The sequence below is a fragment of the Aythya marila genome (genome assembly GCF_965140915.1).
Source record: "Aythya marila genome assembly, chromosome: 1".
NCBI lineage: Eukaryota > Metazoa > Chordata > Aves > Anseriformes > Anatidae > Aythya > Aythya marila.
In genome coordinates, this window is record NC_139042.1 from 163,593,575 (window position 1) to 163,618,900 (window position 25,326).

General features: G+C 44.9%; 1 protein-coding gene across 1 annotated transcript in view; it reads right to left on the reverse strand.

Moving 5' to 3' along the window:
* GRIN2B (glutamate ionotropic receptor NMDA type subunit 2B) overlaps positions 1-25,326 on the reverse strand; it is a gene marked incomplete at its 3' end in the record, with an annotated part of 196,202 nt that overhangs the window by 64,638 nt on the left and 106,238 nt on the right. Inside the window, exon 4 of the mRNA XM_082757113.1 lies at positions 8,573-8,687. Within this exon, the coding sequence (XP_082613239.1) occupies positions 8,573-8,687 (115 nt within the window). The remainder of the gene's footprint in view (positions 1-8,572; positions 8,688-25,326) is intronic.

The following is a 25,326-nucleotide window of genomic DNA, read 5'->3' on the forward strand; positions in this document are numbered from 1 at the left end:
ATGCACAAAATGAAAGCTTTAGAAATTTTCTTTCTTATTTGCCATTTTTCTGTCAAAAATTGTCTATGCTACAAAATGGTTTTGATACATTTAGATGACCTGAGAAAAAATATTTTTCAGGTCCAAATATTTTGTGTTGACTCAAACAGAAATTTGAATCTTTTTTAGCCACCAGAAAATACAAAAGAACAGCTACGTTTCTTTCTTTCGTTTCTAACCCAGTCACACCTCCCTTTCCATTTCTTTTGAGGATGTCATTGATTGATCAAGGATGATGGACTGGATTCTTGATAAGGCCTTGTGATAGAAGTATTTAATTACTACACTCGTTCTTTAAAGCTCATCTTCCCACAGGAGCTCAGCTATCATCTGAATTAAGATAAGGGTATTTATTGTCAGCAACCAGGGGCAACACATCCCCACAATCAATGAAACGCTCACAATGAAATGGACACAAGTACACACCAGCAGGGGACATGCCCCAGAAATCTCAAAGCGAGTGGCAAGCAGGAGTGGTTCTGACCACAAGAAATGTGGTTCTGGCACCAGCTCTGCAAAGGAAGGAGGTAATGAATCACAAGGTGTAGCCATACCCTAGGTGGTTTTGGATCTCTATAAAGCTGGATTATAACCACATGTTAAGAAGATTAGAAACTTTCCAGCAATACTGAGTATTTTTGAGTTGTTGCACCTTCTCAGCATTGTGTTTAAAGCATGCAAAAGCACCTTTACTGCTTTTTCTCATCTGCCCTTCATACTCTCAACGAGGCCCCATAAGCCTGCACAAAGTCCGTTATAATATTCCTCTGTCTATCAAACCCTTCAGAAGAGTTACGCAGTTGGTGTGTAAAGCCTGCTGCCTACCATGCTGACTAATGTTGTCTGATTGTTCCCGAGTACTCCCCCGTTAGTCCATCTGTACCCATCTGCTGCCTTTTGTCTTCTAATTAAAGTGTAACAACTTTGGGGTAGAAGCCCCTTTCTGGTTAGCTCTCATGCAGCTCCCTGCAGAGCAGAGTCCCAGGTCCATAACTGGGTGCTGGGGACAGTGATGACAACACACAAGAAGTAACTGCACGTAGAAGCAGCAAAGAGGAACAGTGAGCTCCTCACTGTGTGGCACAGGCAAGTCAGCTGGAAGAAAGCCCCAGACTAGAGCTGTCCTCCCAGAAAACAAAGGCAAGATCAGCCTTCTTTCTCCTCCAACTGGACAGTTTTACAGCACCAGTACACCAGCCATGGTCCTTAGGGTTGCCCTGTCCAAGGAGTCAGGCTGGCAACCCCAGTAAAGGTCAGACAGCTGCAAGCACTCAGATCAGCTCTACCAGCATGGGAATGATAGGCAGCATCCCAATACTGACTGTGCTTAATAAAGATCTCCATATTTTCTAATATCTGATTTGCACTAAAGGACGAGGTCTCTCCAAGAAGCTGTCATTGTTTCAATGTAAGTATTCCCTCTGGTAGCCAAAGAGTAGAGCCTGGTGGAAAAGAGCCAGAATATTTTTCTGCAGGCTCATGAATCATAAAAATATACTTCAAAATTCAAGCAAACAAAGTCAGGAACTGCTTCAGCAAGAGGCAAAGAGAGCAAACAGCTTACACTGTTGTATGGTTAGGAGGGGGCATCCAGCAAGTCTCTCTTTGGTCAAAGAGATGGACTAGCTCATTACTGCAGGCCGCAGTAATCTAATCTAACACTCTGATACAATCAGTCAGCAAAGATACCATTTGATAAGAATGTCCACAAGATTTAAGTTGGAGGCTTTTTCAGAAAGATCATTGCATTTTTCACCTAATAAGGAAAGCTTTGTGTCGCACTTGCAGCTGCCCTTTTCCTTAAGAGTCAGTGTAAGATTAACATGGCCATAATTAGCCATAAATCCATACAGTAGTTGGATCCTGGACAACTGTGAGAAGCCAGTCCAAATCCTGGCAGTGGGTGCAGCATAGGTGCATGAGTAAAGCCATCTGGTTGTCTGACTGAATCAGGGTCATCAACAAAGCTATCAGATGTGACCTAGATCAGGTATCTAAGGGACACTTGCTTGGGAGTGGGGTATCCATAAAATATGTATTCTTTGATGCAAGCCTGCTGTCTAATGAGAAGCAAGGGATTCAGCAAATTTTGATCTCTTAGAGAAATGTCCAGAAAAAAACACTCCAGAAATAAGGGGGCAAATGCATGTACAGAGTCCCATTCTAATTTCAGCTATGTGTGCTTAAATCCAGAGTGATCCATCTGCCCTAAGTGAAGCTATATCCTTCTAAAAACTGGTTCTATGGGAACAGAATCAGTCACTAAATCTGAGTAGGTTTAAGCAAACTCCTATGCCATTTCTCTTCAGGGACAATGAGTCATAAATCCCCATGTACACAAGGAAATTAGCAAAACAAGACTGATTGGCAAAAACAATCCAATCTTGTCTCACCATAAAAGGAACTGGTGGGATAAAAAACATTTCCATTGTGAAGTCCATGGACATCAAGATGCCAGAACTCGGCACACAGAGTAGAACCTGACCCAAGAAAAAACTTCCACCCCAGTGAAAGAAGCATATCTGTGCATGCCTGTATAAGTGATCAGAAAAGGTTGCTCAGGTGGGCACCAGATAACTCAAGGAGGAAACTGCCTCAAACGACCTAGTCATCTTTCCAAAGGCAAGGGAGGGCCTTCAGAGAAGATGCTTACATTTGTACAGCTGCAGATTTCACCTCACAGCCCTACATGCTTGTTCCTCTCTTATTTTTAAAGAGCCTTCTTCAGCACATGAAATAATTAAATAAATCAAAATCCTTCCTTCTCTTGGGCAACTTGACATACACATGATTCATACTGGTTCTTCATGAAGTGGCCAGTACCACACAGATTCTTACTAAAAGCCAAGAATACCAACCAGATTTTCAGTCCTCTTCTCTCCTTCTCTGTTATTTCTGCCACTGGAACACTGAAGGAAATGACTGTGAACACTTATTTTAATGTGCAGAAAGACTCGAGACTAGGCCTATACATCTTTTTCCTTAACAGAGGATAATTCTCTCTTTGAGCTTGTGATTCACAGAGAGATGCTCCCAAACAACATTTGTCACGGTCACTACTGTCTCCTGGTCCCACAGAAGCAGGTGGTGTCTAGTTTCTTACTGCTCTGAAGGCTGCAAAACTATCAAAAGCTACAGCCTCTTTAGCATCTCTGTGGCGTTCATCAGACCTCCAAAGCTGCAGACTCCTGGAGGTGACATGTGCCTCCATAAGGGCTTTTGTTTGCGGCCATCAAACAGCTGCCTGATCATATAAAAGGTACATGATAAAGGATGCAAAAACGATGTCCTCACCAGGTGAGGATTGAAGTTTTTGCTGATCAGTCTATCCATGACCTAGATTTTCCTTCCTATCAAACAAGAGGGCTCTTATGAGACACTCTTTGGGTTCATCTTGCTCACCTAATCACAGAAATGTAGGCTGCCAGAGAACCACATGAGATCATTTACTGCATTCTTCTGCTCTGAAGCAGGACAGGATAGAGACAGAAAAATACCGAACAGTGCAGGGTCTGTGTGTCCTCCAGCAAATGAGCCTCACCAGCAAATGAGCCTTGCCGTGTCTCACCATGCTAATGATTAGACAGCTCCCTACATCTATAACTGAACTATTTCTGCTTGAAAATTTAGCAAGATTTCTTCTTCATCCTACTCACTGTGGACACAAAAGGCAACTGGCCATGAAGTCCTTTGTCAACAATGTTTTAGATGTCCAAAGATGTATCTTTTTCCCCTTTCTCTCTCTCTCTTTTTTTTTTTTCTTTTTTTTTTTCCTAGATAAAACAAATCTTATTTTTCCATTTTACTTTCCTCAATCCTTCTTCCTTCCTGTGGCTCCCTCCTACATCCTGAGGGAACCTTTCCTGAGCACAGATGTGCATAACACATCTCTGTGGTAAGCAGGGAACAGGGTCACACAAGTTCATTGATTTAGAAATTCACCTTATGTGGACTACAACCCAGGCTGAACACAGCTCTGGAAAGCCCATGTGGCAGCAAGCAGTGGGACCACTTTTCACCCTGTTGCAAGGTGGCGGTCATTGAGACTGCCAACAGAATGTCACAGCAAACAGCCTCATTCCCAGGGAGCACTAACGTGTTTAGTGGTGTAGGGGAACAGGCTAGGAGCAGCCTGTCTGTGAACTTGTAATCATGGCTGCACCGATGGCTACAAGAAGCGGAACAGATGCTACTAATTGATTTTCAGGAGTTCAAAAGTCAGACACTGATAATTACAGGAGCAGCAGGCAAACATTTCATCTTCAGAAGGGGTGAGGGTTGGTATGGGCAGAGGATTAGTACATGCATCAGGGAGAATGAAGCTTTCAGCATAAGCTTCCCATCTGTCTCCTCTAAGATGTTTTGTAGTGGTACCCTGGACAAACCCATCATTTAGGGCTTTGCATACCCAGCCAGGAGCAGGAGCTACTGGGTTATTCATGCAAAAAGATGCCCTGGGAAACTTGTAAATCAAAGGGATCTTTTGGGCAGCACAAGAGGTTGCTGTCATTAGCATGTGGAGAGGTGCTCCAAATCCCCAGTGACACACCAGAGGGAAGAAGCAGAAAAGCCTCAGCAAAATGGAAAGGCTGAGATCAACCGGGCGACAGAATTGATACAAAACTCACAATTCTCCTATGTTAATCATTATGCTTTGGAAGGGAAAAAGAAAACAACAACAACAACAACAACAAAAAAGTGTTTGATGGGTAGAAATTAAAGCAGAGAAAGAATCTCAAAGAAAACCTCAGAGAAAGTGAGGTTTGTGTCATCCCCAAGGTCACTGGAGGAAAGGGAGGCAGCAGAAAGGAGGAGCTGAGAGCTAATGGGACATGACTGCTGTGCGTTGCCTCAGCAGAGAAGGTGGATACGAGCAAAAGCTGGAGAGAAGCACCTGCCAGCTCTCACAAAAAGATCACGGACCCCAAAATATGTCATCATCATATGTGGAATTATAGGAGAGTAGAGGAGAAAGGCAACCAGTAAAGAAACTGGGTGAAAACTATTCCTACACAAAACACCACAGACAAAAAAATTAGTGCAGTGCCTAGCCTTTGGCTCACCTTACAAGACCTCTGGCCCCAGCTCATTGCTGTATTGAGGCAGGGCCATGGGGTAGATCTCCTTCACCAGTACTCACATGCCTGTCCCTCTATACTCAATACAACAGAGGCATCCAAGCACCCCAAAACACACCTAGACTACATATGGCCAATGAAGCAAGAGCTCTACTAATCAGCTAATTAAAAGCTAGTGAGAGAAGGCATGTAGCCTTCTGCCCCTAAGGAACAGTTATGCCAAGAAGTGAATGAAGCACAAAACATTTGTTATCATGAGATGAATCGTTACTCGTTGCTGAAATAGCAGAAGACCTTGGGATACTGCCCCTTTCCAGAAAATGGTTCTTCCATGATTGTCAGCTCTACAGGGCTTCAGTCTGTCTGAAGGACACAAGAGATTTGTCAGCATTAGGATCTGGGGACAGCTGTAGCTCTTCTGGAAAATGAAATCCTGTTCTGAAGTAACTGGTCCTTTTTTCAAGATTTTTCTTTCCATATTGGGATGAAAAATCAAAATCTCGGCAAATTTCACAGATCTGAAATATGGTAATAGGTTCATTTACTGTCTGCATCTTTGCTGCTCAGAAAATGGAAGGCTTCATGCCTGTTGTAAAGCTTTCTTTATATATATATACATACCCCATGAGACATACACCTCCCAATCTATTTGCCATCTTTCAAGAATCATCTGCACCACCCCATACAGAGCAGAAAATTGTGCCATTTAATACAGAGGAGACTAATAAAAATGATCAGAAGACTACAAAACATGACCTACCAGGAGACTGAACAAATTCTTGTTTAATCTACAGCAGAGACTGGGAGACAACATGATAGAAGCTTTCAAACATACATATGGAACATAAAAAGAGAAAGAGAATAAACAATTCTCTGTGTCCACAAGGGAGATGCCAAGTAGTAATGGGCTTAAACCGCATTCAGGGAAATCTAGGGTAGGCGTTAGAAAAACTTTCCAGAGTAAGGAGAAAGAAGCCATGGAAGAGATTGCCTCAGGATTTCACGGAGCATCGAAGGACTCTCAGAACAGGTGAAGCAAACATCTGTCAGGAATAATTTCAGTCTAGCTGATCCTTCCCTTGGGCAGAGGGAGGAACTAAATGACCTCTTGATGTTCCTTCCAGGCACAGCATCTGATAATGGATAAAAGTGTGCAGCGATGTAATTAAAGACTGAGCTATTGTGAAAGCACACAAGTGGACTGAATCAGTGTTTCTCATGCAGCTGCTTTCATCCTTCATCTCCTACTGCCTTAGTGTTTGGGAAACTCCCATTCTTTGTGCAGTTTCTTCTGTGTGTTACCTAGAAGGTGTTAGGACCAAACACCTTGCTAATTTAGCAAAAATAGTGAGACTTTGGATGATTTTACGCTGCAAAGCAATGCACTTACAAACTTATTTGGATTGTGTGCTAATAATATATGAATAATTTATGGTTTGTATCATGGCATTGCCTGGGAGCTGCTGTTAATGGCCAGCATTCCACTTTGTCTGACTCTGCAAACATGGAACAAAATTATGATCATTGCCACAAAGGGCTGTTTCAACCTTACATTTTAATGCTTGCATTTCAGGTGAACGGAGAAAATTAAGAACAAGGCTATGATGCACCAGCTATGAAATGTATTTTTCTGTGATCAGAGCATGATGGAGATGACTTCTGTGTTTTCCAGGAAGAAAACATTCAAACACCTCAGTTTGATTATAACAATCTGATCTTCCCACTGAGTGGGACCCCACTTCAAGGTAAAACATTTGTGTTTAAAAAATGCTAAGGGCTTTTCATACAACTAATACCATATCTCATTATGGTCTCATTTCAGTCCAGCTTCTACAAAATGAAGAGCTGTTCTGGCTTAATGCACACCAAGTGGTCCCCATAGACAGCAGGGTTCAGGCAGGTCCTAGGTCCAATCCCTACCACTCAAGCTCACCAGCATCTCTTCCACTAATTGTCTGGCTCAGCTGAGAGACCCCAGATATTCTCTCAGAGACTGAACAGGTTCTCTTACTGCTAATGGAAGACCCTGAGCCGTCACTGAGGGTGCAGCAGGGTAGTACATGTGAGAAGCAGGATGAAAACAAGACTATGTTTATCTGTGCCTCCTCAGAGGCCTGCAATGCATTCCAGCAACCAATTGCCCACAGGCTGCACTGCCAACATACCCTAGCTGGATTCATGCTGCAACTGCCTTGATTTCCTGCTATGATAGTGGAATTTTCCTGTGTGAGAATAAATCTGATGCCAGCTAGAAACAAATCCACTTTGCCTGGTGGGCTTTAGTGCAGTTATGCAAGGGGCAGAGTTTGGCATGAGATACATTCCAGAGCAGCCGGTGCAATATCCAACCAGCCTGCCTCCAAACATGTCCAAGGGTTGTCTGCACATGCTATTGCCATGCTGTATGTTTCCCCATGCTCCTGTCCCACTGAGACCTCTGCTGCCAAGTACTAATGTGATGGCTCTTCTGCTTCCTTCAACACTTGCTCCTCCAGCCCTCTTCTGAAAGCACTTCTCCTGACAGCCCTCTATTTCTTTCTCATTTCTCCATGAATTCTTCCCGACTTTAGCCATGCAGGCTTTTTGCAAGTCCATAGAGGAGACAAGCAGCCAAGGAGAGAAGGGTTTCTCTGCCTGGTGGGTCGAGGGGACATTTTTCTAAGCCATACACATGATCACATCCAGGCTGAGCTCTGCTTCATATCTGTTAAGTGCTTTGCTGAATTCTTCTAATTTTGCTCTGACTTCTCACCTCCATCACTTTTTTATATCTTATAACTACCTCGAGCTACCCCAAGCTACTTAGCTGATTCAACCCCTTTGGGAATGCTTGTTCTGAGCCTGGACCACTGACACTTATGTGGGAGGTGAAATGAACCAAAGCTTTGCACTAACACAGAAATCCACACCATTTCTAAAATGGTGGTTTAGGTTACATGCAAATTATTCAGAAATATGCAAATTTAGATCTTTGAGCAACTTGGTATGATCTCATGTACACATTCTACCTAATGCACCATCCCATTGCGAATGACAGTGGCCAGATATATCAAGCACAGTTAACAGCTGCATATTACGAAGCGTGGCTATAGCTCAGTCATAGCCATTTAGCATACACAACTTCAATGCCTTCAAGCCACGCAGAGAAGTATTTTCTGTCTCTGCCATTGAAACTCATGGCTCAAAGGAGGTCTTTTCTCTGAAAGACAGGGAAACTTATGTTCAGAGGTGACAGAAGGGAAGCTGATTAATTCTTTATGCATGCTAATGGAAAAATGTAAAGGCATCCTGCATGGAGATGACAGCAGCCTGGGTATTGGAGATACCAGTGGCCCAGGATGCAAGGAGATTGCCGACCCTTCCTGAGTGCAGAGGGCAGGAGGATTATTTGCTCAGAGCCTTCCTCTATCCTCCTCCTGTGTGGTACAGTTTGAGAATTATCAAAGATATCCTACCCTCTCCCACTTCCTCTCCTTGGTCAGAAGGATGATCACCAGCTTGGGATGCATCTGGTATCCGTCCTCACTGAATGACAGGTTCCTGCCTTCAAAGGTAACATTGATCAGGTACCTGTAGGAGAGAGAAAAGAGCAAGACGAACATTAATGCTTGAGAACTGAACCCAACACAAGAGCCTGCCTTCCTGTCTGCAGTTTGTGTTAGGACAGTAGGAGCATACTACAAACAACTGTTGTCCAGCTGGGGACAGCAGAGGAAAATCTAAAAGGAAGTGGGTGGTAGAAGCAGGACAAATACTCCAGGAACTGGGACCAAAAGTTGAGGCCGCGCCTCAAAGGGCCTACATTTCCCCCATTTAGGACCAGGATAAAGAAGTGATGTCCCATGTTGGTGCTCACTGAATTCCTGAAAGCACAAGTCACATGCATACACATGTGCCCACAGTCCTTGATTTCCCCTTTCCACAAAGGGCAGAGGGATCCATAGCAATTAGCAATGTCAACATGCTCCACAGCCTACATTTTGCTCACTGTCCAAGGGGGATTTCACATTGCATTTGAGGACAGCGATGGCCCACAGGTAAAGTAGTGGGTACAGCCTCCCCTGCTCAAACATCGAGGCAATGATGACAGAAGCTGCAGTGAGCAGAGGAATGAGCACCTGTGAGTGCTCTGTCCGTATTAGAGCCAGCATGCCTTACGGGGCCCAATATGATCCTCTCAAGCAGCTTAGGAATAGGGCCAGGGGATGCTGGGGTAGCCCAGTGAACGTCCTTTTCCCTAGGGACAGAGTCATGCCATGTACTCTGCAAGATCAAACTACAGGGTGATCAGCCCTGCAGATCCCTGCAGCCAATATTAACGATTCCCTTTGTCTGGAAAGGCTCCGTCGCTTCTGTGCAAGGCACCCCGCTTTGGGCCATCTCATGTCAGCTGTACAAATGGACTATTAAACAGTCCAGGCTTCAGTCTCATTTATCCTCAGGCCTCTTCACTCAGCTCTGGCAGTGGGGAAGACCTTTAAGTGGACCAAGATTACAGCTACACTCATTTCAAGGCCTTTCTACATTGTGAGAGCATGTTGAAGCGGTGTTGCTGTAAAAGAGAATCAAGTCTATTGTTTTCTTAACTGTCAGACCATCCAGAATGACACTGTGGGGAAGAGGGGGAGGCAAATACACATTTCACAGTTCATTGGCTTATAAGACATCTCCGTGGCACTCTGACAGTTTCCCCTGTTCATATATTTCACTTCAATTCACAATCCTGTTGCATGAAGTAGATTTTGCCTTTATACACCTGCTCTAGCACCAGTAGTATCACATCACTGTGAGAAGCAGAGGTGACTGAGCTGCCTGCAGGGCTAGCCCCAGGACATTGCCCACCCCTGCTTCGCCCAGTTCTCCTAAAATTACACAAGCAACGTTTCCATTGCAGACATGAGAGGCTATTCTGCTCTATTACACCACAACAATAGGAAATATTTCCTGATTCCTAGCTTCAGTTTGTCCCTTGTGAACTCCATGTGAACCAATACCAGGAGGGTGGGAGAGGGTGGCACTCAAATTTCTGTTCTTTCAAGGGGTTCACACATTCCACCCATCTGAACACAGCACAGAGAAACCCCTACTAATGTAATAAAGCCTTGGTTAACAGGCAAACATCTTCAAACAAATAGAAAAGTGGATCAAGATTCGAGCTGCTTCCTTTTCCCAAGTCCACTAACCAATGAAACTCAACCACTATTTCTCCATACACGCTGTGACCTTCAGGGGATGTGTGCAGTGTAAGGAACAGCCATATGGGAGCCTGGGGTGAAACACTGCAACAGACCTATCTATTTTCAAAGGCAGACTATTTGGCATTTTCCAAAAGCCAGACCCATTCAGGACCCAAACACTGAGCAAACCCCAAATCATCAGCCACCTGGAAAATCTTAGCCATGTCACCGTTTGTAATGGTGTAAAACAACCAATGATAGCATCACACATGCTCTTCTGGCTCTCCCTTCCCAGCTGTTTGCATTACTTTGGTACAGTGAGTGCCAGACATAGACCGCCATGGGCATGTGCAGCCTAACAAACCTACAAAGGGCTTTGGCACTGAGAAAGACCTTCCAGGGGACCAAGATTACAGCTACACCCCTTTCATGACTTCCCTGCACTGGCAAGTCATGTTAACAATGAAGTTAGGAGTTAACAACGAAGCAAGGCTCTGAACAGATGAGGATGCCATTAGCATGATGGGAATTGCAGCTTTATGTGTCAGTATTTAGAAAGCAGTGCCAATATCTAATTAAACAAACAGCAATATTAGACGGTTCTTGGTCCTCTTTCCCTTCCTACCCAAGAATGATGCCACTGTGGGAATCTCCCTTGCACAGCCTGACAAGAGTTCACATAAATCAGCATAAGAGATGACACAAGAGGGTGTCATTTCTGTTCATTTTCCACTGGAAAGATTAGAACCACTAATAATAATCAAGGAGGGATCATCAGTGCCTCCGATCCTTGGAGCTGCCTTGAGATTTACACTTAAAGCAGCACTAAAATCCCTCACTTCGCACCTTAATGACTGAAATTAGCCTCCAGATTTGGTACAATAACTCTTCAGAGGGTTTTCTCTGTAACCCATTAGCAACATGTTTACCAAAGTTTGAAGGAGGAGAGCAGAAAAATCAGCTCCCCCTGCAGCTTTCCCACATTCCCATAGATCACAGGGTCTTAAACCCTAGAATTCGGGGCAAGTGGCACCCAAGGAGTTGCTGGGCTTGCTCAGGTGCACTGGGCTCCATCCATCCTCCCTCCAAGAGCCCAAGTTGGTGCTGGGCAGCAGCAGTGGGTGGGTCGTGGGGGCATGGGCTTTCCACAGTGAGCTGAAGGCACACATGAACAAGCAATTTGCACAGCCATGGTGGCTACTGGCTATTCTATCAGGGATGCCAGATGGGCCTGGAAGGTAGGTCAGGGAGTGGGACAGGGGCAGGCTGGAGCCAAAGCATCAAGGCTTGAAGGACTCCCTGGCAGCGTGCTGCAAGGCAGACCTGCTTGGATGGCTCTGCCCTCCATCACTGGTATGCCAGCATGATCACTGCCTGTTCTGGCCAGGGGGATTTATTTCGTCCCTACAGCCTACACGTGCAGCAGTCCCTGGAGAGGCAGCCGAGGGGCTAGGAGACTCCCTGACACATCTGCTCTAAGCCACACTGTGCTGAGGCACAGCATGGAGGCAATGGGCTATGTTCGTGGGTGAGGTAACGCAAGATGAAGCTGTGCCTGTAAAACGCAGCGAGGGCTTAATTTGTGATTTCCTGAGTGTATGCAATTCCGAGATGGAGAGAGAAAGAGAGAGATTATTTTAATTAATTTCATTTGCTAGAATCACCTTTCGGCAAAGATTTTTGCTTGCACAGGTGTTTCTGAAGCCACTTACTGCAAGCACAGAAGGGTCCAACCCCTCCCCAGGCTGGCGGAGGTGCAGTAGCCACAATCCCAGCACAGAGCCGCATGGGAGCAAGATGCACATAACATTTGCAGAAGCAGAGTGACATTGTGAGTCCCATGGTACAGATGAGCAGGCAGGAACAAAGCAGGATGGGACATGTCCTTGGGCACAAAGCAAGTCAGGCTCAGGGGGACTGGGCTCTGTACTCTGACCATTAGGTAACATCACTCATCCTAGATGTGAGGTTGTCAGCCCTGTGAGCGAATGAAAAGTGTTTCCAGAGCTGGTTGGCATAGGAAATAGAGCATTAAAACCATATCAGATGGCCAATTTAGGACCAGCAGAGAGATTATGACATTTTAAATGGTTTCAGCTAGTGATGGGGAAAGCCTGGAGAGGCAAATGTGGAAGGCTGAGGGAATGTGGGGGGAGGCAGGGAGGGTGTTAACTGAGTCTTTCTCTGCCCTAGAGACAGCTTTGAAGGGGATGCATTTGAAATTAGCACAAACCGCTCCAACTTCTGCCTCCAGTGCACTGCAGGGAATCAGCTCCTCCTGAAGCTACTGAGCGTGTGGGCAAATTTGGGCAATGCCTTGGTTCAGTCCATAGCGCTCCCTGCCTCACATGCGCACACGCACACACACGTGTGCATGCACACGCACTCCCTTGTGCCCTGTCAGTGCTTGTTACACTCCGATACGACAAGCGTTCTGCCCGAAAAGGCATGATTATCCTAACATCGACCGCCTCCCCGAATAAGACAGGTCATATAAATAAACCAGCCTCTCCACTGTCAGCATCAGGGAGTCGTCTCTGCAGCCCAGCACACAAATAAGGAATAAAAGGAGAAATGGAGTGCAGGTGGAGGGTGGGGATGAAAGGCGACAGGATACCTTTTCCAGAGAGGATTTGCAGGGTAAAAGGCAGATGGAGATTGTTGCAGGATACAGGGAGGGGGACACAGACTATCATCAGCCTCTTTGGAAACTCACAATGTGAAACACTGAGGCCAGTTCAGCAGCATAACAGCAGTGAGGGGGAAGCAGTGCTAGGCCTTTCCCCCCAAAAATCTGCATGGTAAAATAGCCTTTTTATTTCATGACAGACAGGATTAAACAGCCACTGGCGAGAGGTGCCAGCAATGGGCGCAGTTGCCTGCCCAGCCCCACCTCATGCCCAGGGAAGAGCATGGATGGTGCATTGCTGCATCCCAGCACATGTGCCCCACAGCTCCAGGGCACATTCACTGCCTGCTGCAGCTCCTGCCTGCCCCACACACCTGCTGCTGGACCAGGACAGACAGACAGAAAGGTGGGTGGGCTCAGTGGACAGGCAAAAGGGGGCTTAGGACCAGTGTAGTTATCTACAGATGGGAATTCTGATCTTCAGATGGCATGGGATTGACAAACACAGGTTTAACCAGCACTAATTCCACTGTTAATAGCTTCTCTCATCTGAGAGACTGAAATAGTGTAGTTTTTTTTGTAATGAGAAAACTGCAACTGATCCCTTCAACTTCTAATTTAAACCTCCATTCTCCAAACCCATGGGAAGCTTAAAATAATGCAGATATTATTTCTCCCTACTGTTGCTTGGCAGTTCTGTGGCTGCCTGTGCCTCAGAGGACAGCCAATATACGCACCGCAGCCACCCAGACCCAGCTGCGAGCACATGAGGTCCCTCAAGATAAGGCAGTCCAGAGGGAACACTGAATCCAATTGCTCATTCCCAAAAATATGAGAATAGGCTCTTCATGGGCCCTCAGTCAGACTTCCCCACCCCTGATACTGAGCCTGGCCAGGGCTTTCAAATGCTGTCCCAAGGCTCCTTCCCCTGTGCTGCTCCTGCTGCTGCGGTGCTCGTGGAGCTGTGTGAGGCGGGCACATCTGGCCACATCCGTGTAACATCTGGCCAGTGTCAGGTATGATTTACAGTGAAAAGATTCCACGCAAAGGGCATGAGAGCAGCTGATTTAACATAATAAGGGGCATGGACTCTGTTCTTTCTGCGATTATGAGAACAAATTCAAAACAAAATAGACCAAAAAAAAAAAAATAGAAGCAGCCACTGACTGGAAAAATTAAAACTTAAAGGAATAGCATCTCGCTCTTTTTAATTTGCTCCTTTCTCACTCACTGTCAGTGTTACAACTGACTCTGGGGAGATTTGCTGCAAGAAAAAAAGCTAGCGTAGAAAAACAAGACCAAACAAATTCCAAAATACGCAGGTATCCTACAGCAGAAAATCTGTCCAGGCTCCAGCCATTTTGTGCTGCTGAGAACCAACCTGACCAGTAGGCTTAGAGAAACACAGAGAGCTTGGGATTGTTTTCATTAAGCAAAGAGGTTAGGAGAGCAACTAGATTAGGAAATATCCCTCAGGCTATAAGATAACAGAGGTATAAGAGATTAATATGGTTCCTTCTTGCTGTCCACAACTTTTTAGAAGAGAAGAGGACACGTACTGGGCAGGAGTAAATATTCAGCTGATATCAAAGGCGTGATACTGTTTGGTCTGCTGAGGTTCTGGCCACTCACCTCTAGGAATGTTGAATTTTCTCAGTGTTTGCTTCTAACCTGTGAAATATCTGTTTCTGGTGGAAGAGAAATTTCTGTTGATCTGCCTTAGCTGTTTCTCCATCATATTCTGCAAAGTTGTTTTGAAAACAACTTTTGAAATGTACTTGTGTGCTGAAACTTCCCAGTAACACCTTGCATATACAGTGGAAAGGTGAAAATTTTTCATCATTTCCCCCTCTTAATCATAAATGAAACGGTACTTACACTTTCCCTCCCATTTCATCTATTTATCTGCCATGAATTTGTCACTTCAGAAAGACTCTGAGCTGACAGTTCCTGGGGACTGCTAATATATCTATCTGCAGAATGTGCAGGGAGCCAGAGCAATGGCAGGGCCACTTTCCTACATGCATTGCTTGATCCTAATGAGTCAGGACCATTCCTGAGGATGAGAAGTTCACTTTCCACAGCCTATGCAGTCCAAGCTCCCTCCTGAAAATACTAAAAGGAAAGTCAAGCACTGCATCACAGGATTTTGCAGCACAGGCACCTGTCCGGTCACGAAGTGGGGATCACTACCCCACACTGGGAACTTGGGGTCAGCTCCAACCTAGGGCAGAAATGACACTAATGATGCTTAGGTGAAAGGCTGTTTCTTCAGTGAGCTTCAGAGTTTTCAAAACAACCTTTTTTTTCCATGTACATAATACTATCAAGGACCTGATCTTGTTTGCTTTTCATCCTCTGCAGTCAGTGTCTTTAACAGAAAGGGAGAAAGAGATGGTGTCCATCAGGTCCCGTGGCATTTCACACCCCTTTACCAGGGTGCTGCTGACACTACATCCTTTAAGTGCTAGGTCACTTGAAGGAAATACAGGTATAGGTTAGGATGAGGTGACCTGTTTATGAAGAAAAGGGAAGGATAGATCTTCATTTCCCCCATTTGCTATGTCAGTCCCAGCAATATCTTGAAAAGTCAACCAAAGCCAAATTTCTCTCACACACTTCCTGACTAACCTATTTTGACAAATGCCATGGCCAGAAAAATTATCTATCAAAACCACCTTTTTAATGGGAAAGGGGGATAACAACTTGGCAACAACATTTTCTCATGAGGAGGTTAGCATTTTGTCAGAAGGACAGAACCATGAGATCTGAAAACTGTAATGACATTGGACAGAAAATGAAGCTCCTGGCATGGTTGTGCCCTCATACCGTCTTGTCCATTGTGTGACACCTTCTACCCTTTCTTTTTTTGGACTAGAGTCCAAATGCATGTAATGCGCCACCATGAAAAAGTCCTGCAAGGACTAGCACTACCTCAGCTAGGGAAGGGATATCACTGGAAATTCAGTCTGTTCAATTTTCTAGAAAGAGAAATAGGAGCATAAAATTCCCATGCTCCTAATCACGAGAGAGAGCAAATAGGATTTCCATGTCAAAATATTCCATTTTAAACCCAAAATATTTGATTTACAACTTTTGTTCAAAAACTATCAATTTTGCTGGCAAAATGACACAATCCCAACTAGCTTGAGAATACACCTCTACACCTTCTGGCCTCACTGGAAATAAAACTGAAACAAGGAAAAATATTAAGAACATATTCTGGTTAAAGCTGAAAACACCTATAAATCTCAAAGGAAATCATCCTCTTCTCAGAAAGTTTTTTTAACCAAAAAGCTTTGATAAAAATAAATATACTTCTGAATTGACTCATCAAACCTTTAAGTAATATAAAATAGCTAATAGAAAATAGCTTTAAGGTCAGAATTGTTACAGTGACTGGATAAAATAAAAACTAAACATTCAGACCAAAGTTGTATCAAGCCACAGAGCTTTACTGAGTTACTGAACTCCTGCCAATTACTGATTAAGTATATTATTTTTAATTTCCACATTTTCCTGTCCTTCTTTATTCATGAAGAATGGTAACATACCACTTTTCTCCAAAGCAAAAACATTGGAAAAAATATTCCAAGGTATTTCTCCTGTCAGAAAGGACTACCAATCTGCTGTGATAGATTTACATGGGGCAGTAAAAGCACAGAAAATTACATTTGTCAGAACAGCTGACAATAGGTCATAATTAGGTCTTGGCATCTACCTAACAGGTCACTGATGGAAGCCATACTGCTAGGAACAGTCAAATACTGAAAGGTTAAGCACTGTCGTTCAGATCTGTTTATCCATCTTAGGGCATAGTCATACAAACATTCATAGGACAAGCAGTCATAGGACAGAAGTCACATGGGGCTCTTCACCTTGTGATTTTTCACCCAGGATGATTGTTTGTTGATCTTTCTTAATCTGTACTGCCTTAAAAAATATCCCTGTTGAACTGCTGGCCTCATACAGTGAATTTAAACACATAGACAACAGCCTTACTTCTTTCTCTTAATCATTTTTGGTCTAGATAGCTGTGGCCAAGTGGCCAAGTGAACGTACATCTCAACAGCCCCTTTCATTGTCTGAAGGTGAATTGTGTGCTAGAAGTTAACCATAAAGATATCTCCGTATGTACCTAGAGTTCATTCCAGTTTCTGTTCTGGAAGTCAAGACCAATAAATGGGTGAGCACACCAATTTTCCTCTTGAGCTTTCAGGACTTTCTTGTTTGCAGAACCTCCCCCCAGATCTGCCTGAGAGATCCCCCTCACTGCTGCCAGAAGCAAAGCAAGGCTAAAGTAACCGGAGAGATTGAAATAAATCCATTTATTATATTCTTTTGAACAGCAGACTAACTTAACTTTTTTGGCCCACTAAAAAATTCCGTTACTTGATGTTTATTGAGTGTTGAAAGCATCCAAAGTGTTTGCAAGAACAGAAATATCAGCATAGTTCAGCTGGAAGGGACCTACAGAGATCATTAGGTCCAACTGCCCGACCACCTGAGTGCTAACCAAAAGTTAAAGCATGTAATTAGGGACATTGTCCAAATGCCACTGGAGCACTGAGAGCCATGGGGCATCAGCCACCTCTCTAGGAAGCCTTCTCCAGTTTCTGACCATCCTCATGGTAAAGAAATTGTTGTTTAGAAAATTTAGAAAAATTTCTTTAGAAAAGAGTGAATTTGTGGCATTTATAAGAGAAGAGTCATTGCCTGGAAGGACACTTGGTCTGAAAACTGGATTTTCCTCAGTCCATAGCAGTTCTGCCAAGACGGCACCCTATTTGTTTCTCCCTTCCCCATCACATCTCCCAAGGGGAATAGATTAAAACAAACAAACAAATGATCACCCCTGTCAGTGACCGTGGAGGGGTTCATTTGAATTCTGCTGCTCCTCCTTTGTCAGAGGAGCTGCTCTCTGCTCACTCCCTCTCCCTTCCCTTTCTCTCCTCCGTGGGTTGATGTTTCCATGGAAACATGTTCTTTAGTGCCACTGAAATTACATCGCATTTAAAGCATTAACCCTTCCTTGGGCTGAGGAAGGTCTCAGAACAATTTGAATCTTTTTTTTATTTTTTTCCCTCTCCTTTAAACTTCCTTGTGATTTTTTTTTCTCTTGCAGCATTAGGGAAACCTCATTCTTCCTGAGGAGACCTCCCAGCTAGCATTTGTCTGGCGAGGGGCACAGGATGCATCAGCACTGGGATAGCATCTAATTTAAGATTTCTATTATCTTTTTCATTTATTTTTACACAAAACCATTAATGCATTTCTCTCCACACAAGCCACAAATGGGGAAAATGCTGCAATAGCAAAGAAACAGCAAGCCAGCCACAAGCTGGCCCATGGGAAGAACACAGCTCTAATTAATGCCAGAGTCAAAGCACTGAAACCCCTCATAGCAGCACACTGAGCAGTAGCTTCTTCTCTGCAAAGTGTCATAATCGCAGACCCTCACCACTCCTCCTTGAGCCTGCCTCCTCTTCCTCTTCACAATCACATCTGTAATTAGCCACTTTTGTGTTTAGCACTCCAAACACCACTGTAATGCTTGATGCAATCAGTACCCTCATCACCACCAGCACCCGTCCTTCTGCCACTGCTTCTCCACCCAAATTTCCATCTCTGACATCCTTCCATTGGCACTTTAATGCCAGCCACCAGCACTTCCAACAAAGCCATTGCGAAGGTATTGCTGTCTTCCTTGCACCCAGCTCGATCATACAGCCCTTTCTGTGACCCCACTGTGGGCCAACAAGGCTCTGAAAGTCAGAGAATTTCCCTCCAGGTGCTTCCTGGACCCCATGTCTCTACTCAAAATTACTCTACAGATCCTCAGCCTGGAGCCTTTGTTTAGCCTCACCCCAGTCACAGCCATAACCTCTATAAGCCCTTCCTTCACTGACAGCATCCCCTCTTCAAACACTGGGAAGACCTAAAAAGGAGATAAATACCAAGAATCTCCTTCCAGTATTTTGCCAGGGTACCTACATTCACGCATGCCCCCTTTCTGCTCCAAAAGTCCCATGACTTGACAATTTTCAACCCCCTTTTATTACCTCTACCTGCACAGCTACAGGGTCCATATTCCCTTCTATCATCTATTTTGGGTTGCCCAACTCACACTCTGAACACTTCGAGCATATCTCACCGTTCTCAACTCTTGCCCCAAAAGTCAGAGTGTGAAGCCTCCTGCTTTGAGCTGGGTGCATATGTAGTGCCGTGAGGATGGATCAGTGTGGGAGGAGGATGCTATTCTGAAGTGAATGATAAATATGGATAATAAACTCAACCTAAGTCTTTTCTGCCTGTCTCTAGTGGGTTCCCAATATGGGAGATAGAAATATCATGGGTACATTTTGAATATGGCTGGGAAAACTGCCAAAGTCCTACTCAGAGTTCACACATTTACATCATTTATATCACATCCGACTTGTGCTTTGTATTATTAACTTTGTGGAGTGTTTTGTGATGTAGTTTGTAGTCCAGACCCTGTTAAATAAAGTTACACACCCTTTTTACCTTCCTTTTGATGAAAGGGTGATATCTGGGGCTACACAAGCTCTTGCTAAACCTAAGAGGGTGACTGTCCACTGATGTGGTTGGTCCACTCCCAGGTTCTCAAGCAGTGCTCTAGAAAACCTTTGGGGACCTTTCCCTGAAAAGTGCAAAAAGAAAGACAATATTCAACCCTAGGTCACAGGTTCTACTCCTAGCCCAGAGTGGTAGTGACAGAAGATTTTTTCTCTGCTGCTGGATGTTCAGGAACCTCTGTGAAATGCACAGATGGGGTCCACCTGGCAGGTGCCCAACACGGCACAGTGACTACTCAGGCTTCTTCCTCAGCAGTGTCAGAAAAGAGGTTGAAGACAGAAGGAGACCAACACCCCAGGTATAAGGACTGAAGAAATTATGTTAATCTAGAACAGAGTAAAGGTACATTGACAGAGGAAGAGATAGAGCATTGCTGATGCATCAAGCTTTTTGCTTTCTGCAGGACAGACAACAATCTGTGGCAGCCAAAAATCCATCGCCTTCCAGGAATTCATACAAAAGAAGAGGAGTTACAATGACCCAACACTATGACTTTATGGCTTCATAAATCAATAATTTTTCCAACAGTCTGAAAAGACTCTAGGTTATACTTTATCACCTACTCCACATGCCCTATTTAGACTGTGACTATTATGGCATCTGAGGCCAGACAAGCAACAAATGACTCAGATACCTGATACACGCTGACAAAAGGGAAAGGTAACCACAATGTGCATGTCAGGTGTCTGCAGTACACTGTCTGAATGTAGTTGTATATATATTTAAAAAATTGCATCCTCAATGTTTCCTGAACAAGAAAAGAGAGAGAGAGAGTTAACTTCACCCCCACTTGCTGCACCTCCAGTGAAGTAAATGTGCCATTTTACTCTAGGGTTGCATTTGATTCTGAATTACTTCTCTGTTTCTTCTCTGAGAAAAGGTCAGTTTAAAGAAGTCCCAGGCATGATGCTAACATCACCTCCAATAAAAGACTCTCAGGAGGTCTGAAATAAGTACATGGTCCAAATTTGGCCTGTATTATCTGAATTCTTTCCCTCCTCCCTCCTGAACAGTCAGAGTGGGAAATCTCCCAAGAATATTTCTGTGCTCAGGAGACTTCCAAGACTCCTTGGACCTAGAAATACTGTGAATGAGCTTTTGCAACATGCATCTGAAGTTCCCAAGCCACAGTGCCCACTGCGGGAAGCCTGAACACAGCACAGATGGAAACAGCAAGTGTGCTGAGAGTGACACCAGAACATTTCCATGAAGAGTGCAACAGAGGGTCAATTCCCATGTCTAGCACCAGTCCGCAGCTCTCTTCAATTCAACCAACTAGCAGCAATGTTATGAGAGCATGCTAGCATTTATCAAAGATATCTGGGTGGGTTTATTCAAGCTGAGCAGAAACATGCACTTCACTGACTTCACCTTTGACTGGTGCTTAAGTTAACAAACTAAAACATAACTCACAAACCACACACTCAAGTCCTGACAGAATGTGGACATAGCCTGGCAGTTTGGGAATTAGCATGAGCACCAGGTGGGCTGACATGAGCTCTGGTCCTGGTCTCATTCAGTACCTTAGGCTGCATCACTTCCACATTTCTTACCATGCATATATTGTGGCAGTGCATGAGTTGTCTGCATCCCTTTCTCTTGGCAGCACTCACTATGATCATTTCAGAAAAAGCAGCCTCCAGAGGAGGCATCTTTCAGAAATCTCTCACTCCTCCTTTCACTCCAACATGACTTGTTTGCTTAAACGTCACATATCCATGCTCCAGGCTCCAAAAGATGCAGTGCCTTGAAAAAAAAAATGGTCACAGCCTCCACTGCCATGTAAGCACTTCTCTAAGCCATAACCCTGCTGGGCAACCATTGGCTGCAGCTTCCCTCTGCAGCCTCCCACCACCCTCCCTGCAGGAGGACTTCACCAAGACAGAGACTTCCCCCTTGCCCAGGGACAGGGTTTCAAAGATGCATCTAGAATCAACCCCACCAATATAGTAAGATTGAAAAGCAAACTTTTAGCACTGGAAAAGGGGGAAGGGGACATCTGAAATTCTTCGTGGATTATAATTTTTCCATGGCAACATGCTTCAGAAACAGAAGGGATGGGGAGGGGGGCGAGGAGAAGGAGAGAAGCAGAGTGCCGAGGAGGGAGCGAGGAGGGAGCGCGCAGCACTGGTACATTGCCATGGAAACCCTCTTGCATCGGCAGCCAACTGCCAAAGTCAGTCAGGATCCCAGAAACGGACTTGGAAGGGGGCCCAGGAGGGGCTGGGAGTGGCAACCATTGCCCGGTGAGACCTAAGGGTGCCCCGTCCCTGTGAACCCAGGCCCTGCTCCTCTCCCCCTTCCCTGCCAGCAGCACCACTGCTCCTGGTGCCCTCGCCCCCGCCAGACAGAGCCAAATTTGGCCCAGCTGAAGAGTGGGAGGAAATACAGCTCGGCAAGTGAAGCAACCAGGGCGGGCGGTAAGGAGCGAGGCAGAGAGGGATAATTTTTCTGGTAGCCGTTGCTTTGCTTTCCACCTTTCTGGATCGATTTGGACCACGCAGATGTATTTGTTTTCACACCCCAGATGGCTGTAGAAAGAGGATGTCACTCCTAATCACTGAAATCAAGATGGAAATGTTACTTCCCTGCAAACTTAGCTACTGAGGCAAGAAGGAAGGCTGTGCCTGACTACAATTTGGTGGGTGCCCGTTTGTGCAGGGGCATGTTGCTTTCAACTATACCTATCCCACACAGTACAGCAAATGTCCCAGCCTCCCTCGAAGATGTGACAGATATCACCACATCGTGGCCGGGTGGAGAATTAGAGGAGATTCTGCTAATGAAAATGAAGCACGCTATGAAAACGAGATAACACTGCCTTCCAAGCCTCTTCTGCAGCACTCAGAGGGCAAGCAGCTTGGTGAAATGAATGATCAGCCATTCACACCCCTTTGCACATTGTGTTTCAACAGAAGCCTTTTGCTGCCATAAGAAACTGCTAAAGACAGATTTTGGAGAAAGAATTTAAAATGGAATGGCAACTTCAATGAGCCCTTGCTAGTATTTATAGTTGTACCCCTAGGATCGAAGGGATGGATGAGTCGTTTCAGGCTGCAGACGGCTGCAGACGGCAGGAAGGAATTGACTCCTACTCCAACCACACAACTGGCTAAGCAAAGTGTGGAGGAAGATTCCCTTCTCCTGAAGCATCTGTTATCACCCATCTGAGTGCACAATGAATCAGTAGTATGAGGACAGGGCACTCTGAGGGTGGGGAGAGAAGGAGAAAAAGATTGCAAATCAGACAGCTATAAAAAAAGGAGTTGTCAGTTTCCACTTTGTCAGGGCAAAGGACATCAACCAGATAAAGAGAAAGGGTACAGTTTTCATTCTTTTAAGCTATGTGTTTGGAAAACTACTGATAGTATACCACTAATGAAGTAACTTAACTTTTAATGCAACAGTAACTCAGTATTCCCACATGTATTTCAGAGCAAAGGATCCCAAAATGCTCTGTACCATTCATCTCTCTTCGTCATGTGCACCGATGAAAAAAGGCAGACATCTTGCACGGGCAATTCTACAAGGCTCGTCAGCAAAAGAAAAATCTTTACCCTTAAGCTCCATGCACAGTACCCAACCACAGCTCTGTTGGACCACTAAGTGATTCATCTGTACACCTTTGCTTGTTATTGATATTAGAGCCCAAGCCCAGGCCACCAGACCACTTCTAAGCTATCCTCACTGCTGGTCATGTTACCTGGGATAAGGGGTACCACAATCACTGATGTCTTCAAGAACTCAACATCAGGGTGAAAATCATCACCATTGTACCAGGTTCCTACTTGGACTGTTAGTGGGACCTGAAACCAGTCACAGTTTGTGGAACAAAGAGGAAATAATAATGACCATTATGGACTTGCATAGTAAACTGCTCAATGTGCAAAAAGTCTGCGTGGGGTTAGTGTTTTTTTTTTTTTTTAATATGGACAGAGTTCAGGCAGTAACCAATACATCAAATTCAACTTGCTGTTGATTTACAGATCTCTACTGAGAAGATCCTGTTAAGCTGCTCAACTGGGACCAGCTTCAAACAGCTAAGATCATAAGGGCTGTTTCTTCTCAGGCTGAGCTCATTTAAAAAGTTGAAATAGGGTGATAGGTGTTACTCTGCAGGCCAATATGAGAGATGATATTAAGCAAGGTAGTAGGTCCAGATAAGTTCAAGTTCAGTGTCGTAGCTAGCAGTGAGACAGGGTCTGATTCAAAGCCTGGATAAGGTAATGTGCTCTGTGGGCAGGAGAAAGCTGTGAGGACTTCTTCTATGCCCTAATTCTGACCCAGTGAGCTGACGCTGTGACCCTAACTCAAAGAGGCACAAGCATCCTTCTACAGCAAACCTGGATCTTTGATTTCAGCAAAGGAGAGGACAGTACCCAATGGTCACTGCTCTCCTGCAAGGCCAGCTCTCACCCCACAACTCTCTATTGTGAGTACAACAATGAACCGTGCACCAACAAAAAGAGCTAATCCCAAATGTTTTCGCCTTGACCTCACCATCACAATTACTCTCCAGGAGATCTTCAATATAGGACACATGAGCCAAAAGTGAAAGAACCATTTCTTGTGGCACAAAATCTGGTTCCGGAGATGTTCTACTTCTGAGCTCCACTGGCAGCTCACCCCCAGCACCTCTGTTCATTATTTACTGGTCGGAGTCAGGACCAAACAGAAGCCTCTCCATGGAAGCCGGACTCCCATGGACTACCATGTCCCTGTACCTCCTGTGTCTGCCTTTCCCTTCACACAAATGATGAGTCTATTAAATATGGACCCATATCGCTTACAGGAGCTTTGCTGGCAAATCTATGAAATTGTTCTCTGTCTCTTGAAGGCGTACGCAAGAGACATTCTTCCCCCCCACCCCACTCGCCCTCATCCTCCATTGATGGATTGGGTCTGTCAGCTTGTCAGCTCTCATTGGGCACTGTTTGACATAAGTCCACATCAGGGCAGTGAAAATCTGTTTGCAGTCAGCTCTTCCAATAGCTCCTGCAAAAGAGGGGAAGCTGACCCTCTCCAAAAATTGCTGCCTATGCTGGCAATAGGAAGGCCACCGATGACAGATATGTTAGAAAACAGCTTGAGCCAGGGTGAGAACACTAAAGGTTTCTTTAGGGTCTGTTGGTGCAGAGCAGGGGGAAGGCTGAGACCAGGGAAGGGAACTTCATGGCTCTTGGATCCCACTCACAGACACTGCCAGCAAGAACAGTAGCCAGTGACTAAAGAAGATGAGATCTACACACTGGAGGTTGTGCAGGAATGCAGCTCAGTGGTGTGGGCACTGGAATAATGTTCCAAGCATCCCTGGACTCTCAAGTTGCAAATGTCATCTGTCAATCCTAGGCGCTCTCCTTCCTGAGCAGTCCTGCCAGAGGTAGCTGAGAAGGAACGGCAGAGGCTAGCTAGGCCTGCAGTGCCTCCAAAGGGTAAATTGCCATGCTACATCAAGGAGCAAGTCATTCAAAATAGGGCTTCTTGACCCCGCTTTCTTAATGTCTAAGAAAATTGCACAGTTTGATATCCCTGAAAATCCTTCTCAGAGTCTTTATAGAAAGAGAGAATTGAGGTTATGATGGCCATCATGGTGTCTTGGAAGGAAAATGTTAGATGATTAGGAACACTTAAGTTGCCACCATGACCCTCACATCTCCACTTCCCTTCAGTTTATTCTGACATGAGAAAAACCATGCAAGAATACCTGGGTTTCTAGGAAGAAGCTGAGGTGCTACAATGGGCAGTTCAGAGACTAAAGAGACTGAGTGCAGCCCACAGAGATTCCCAAGAGGAACCATTTTGGTGG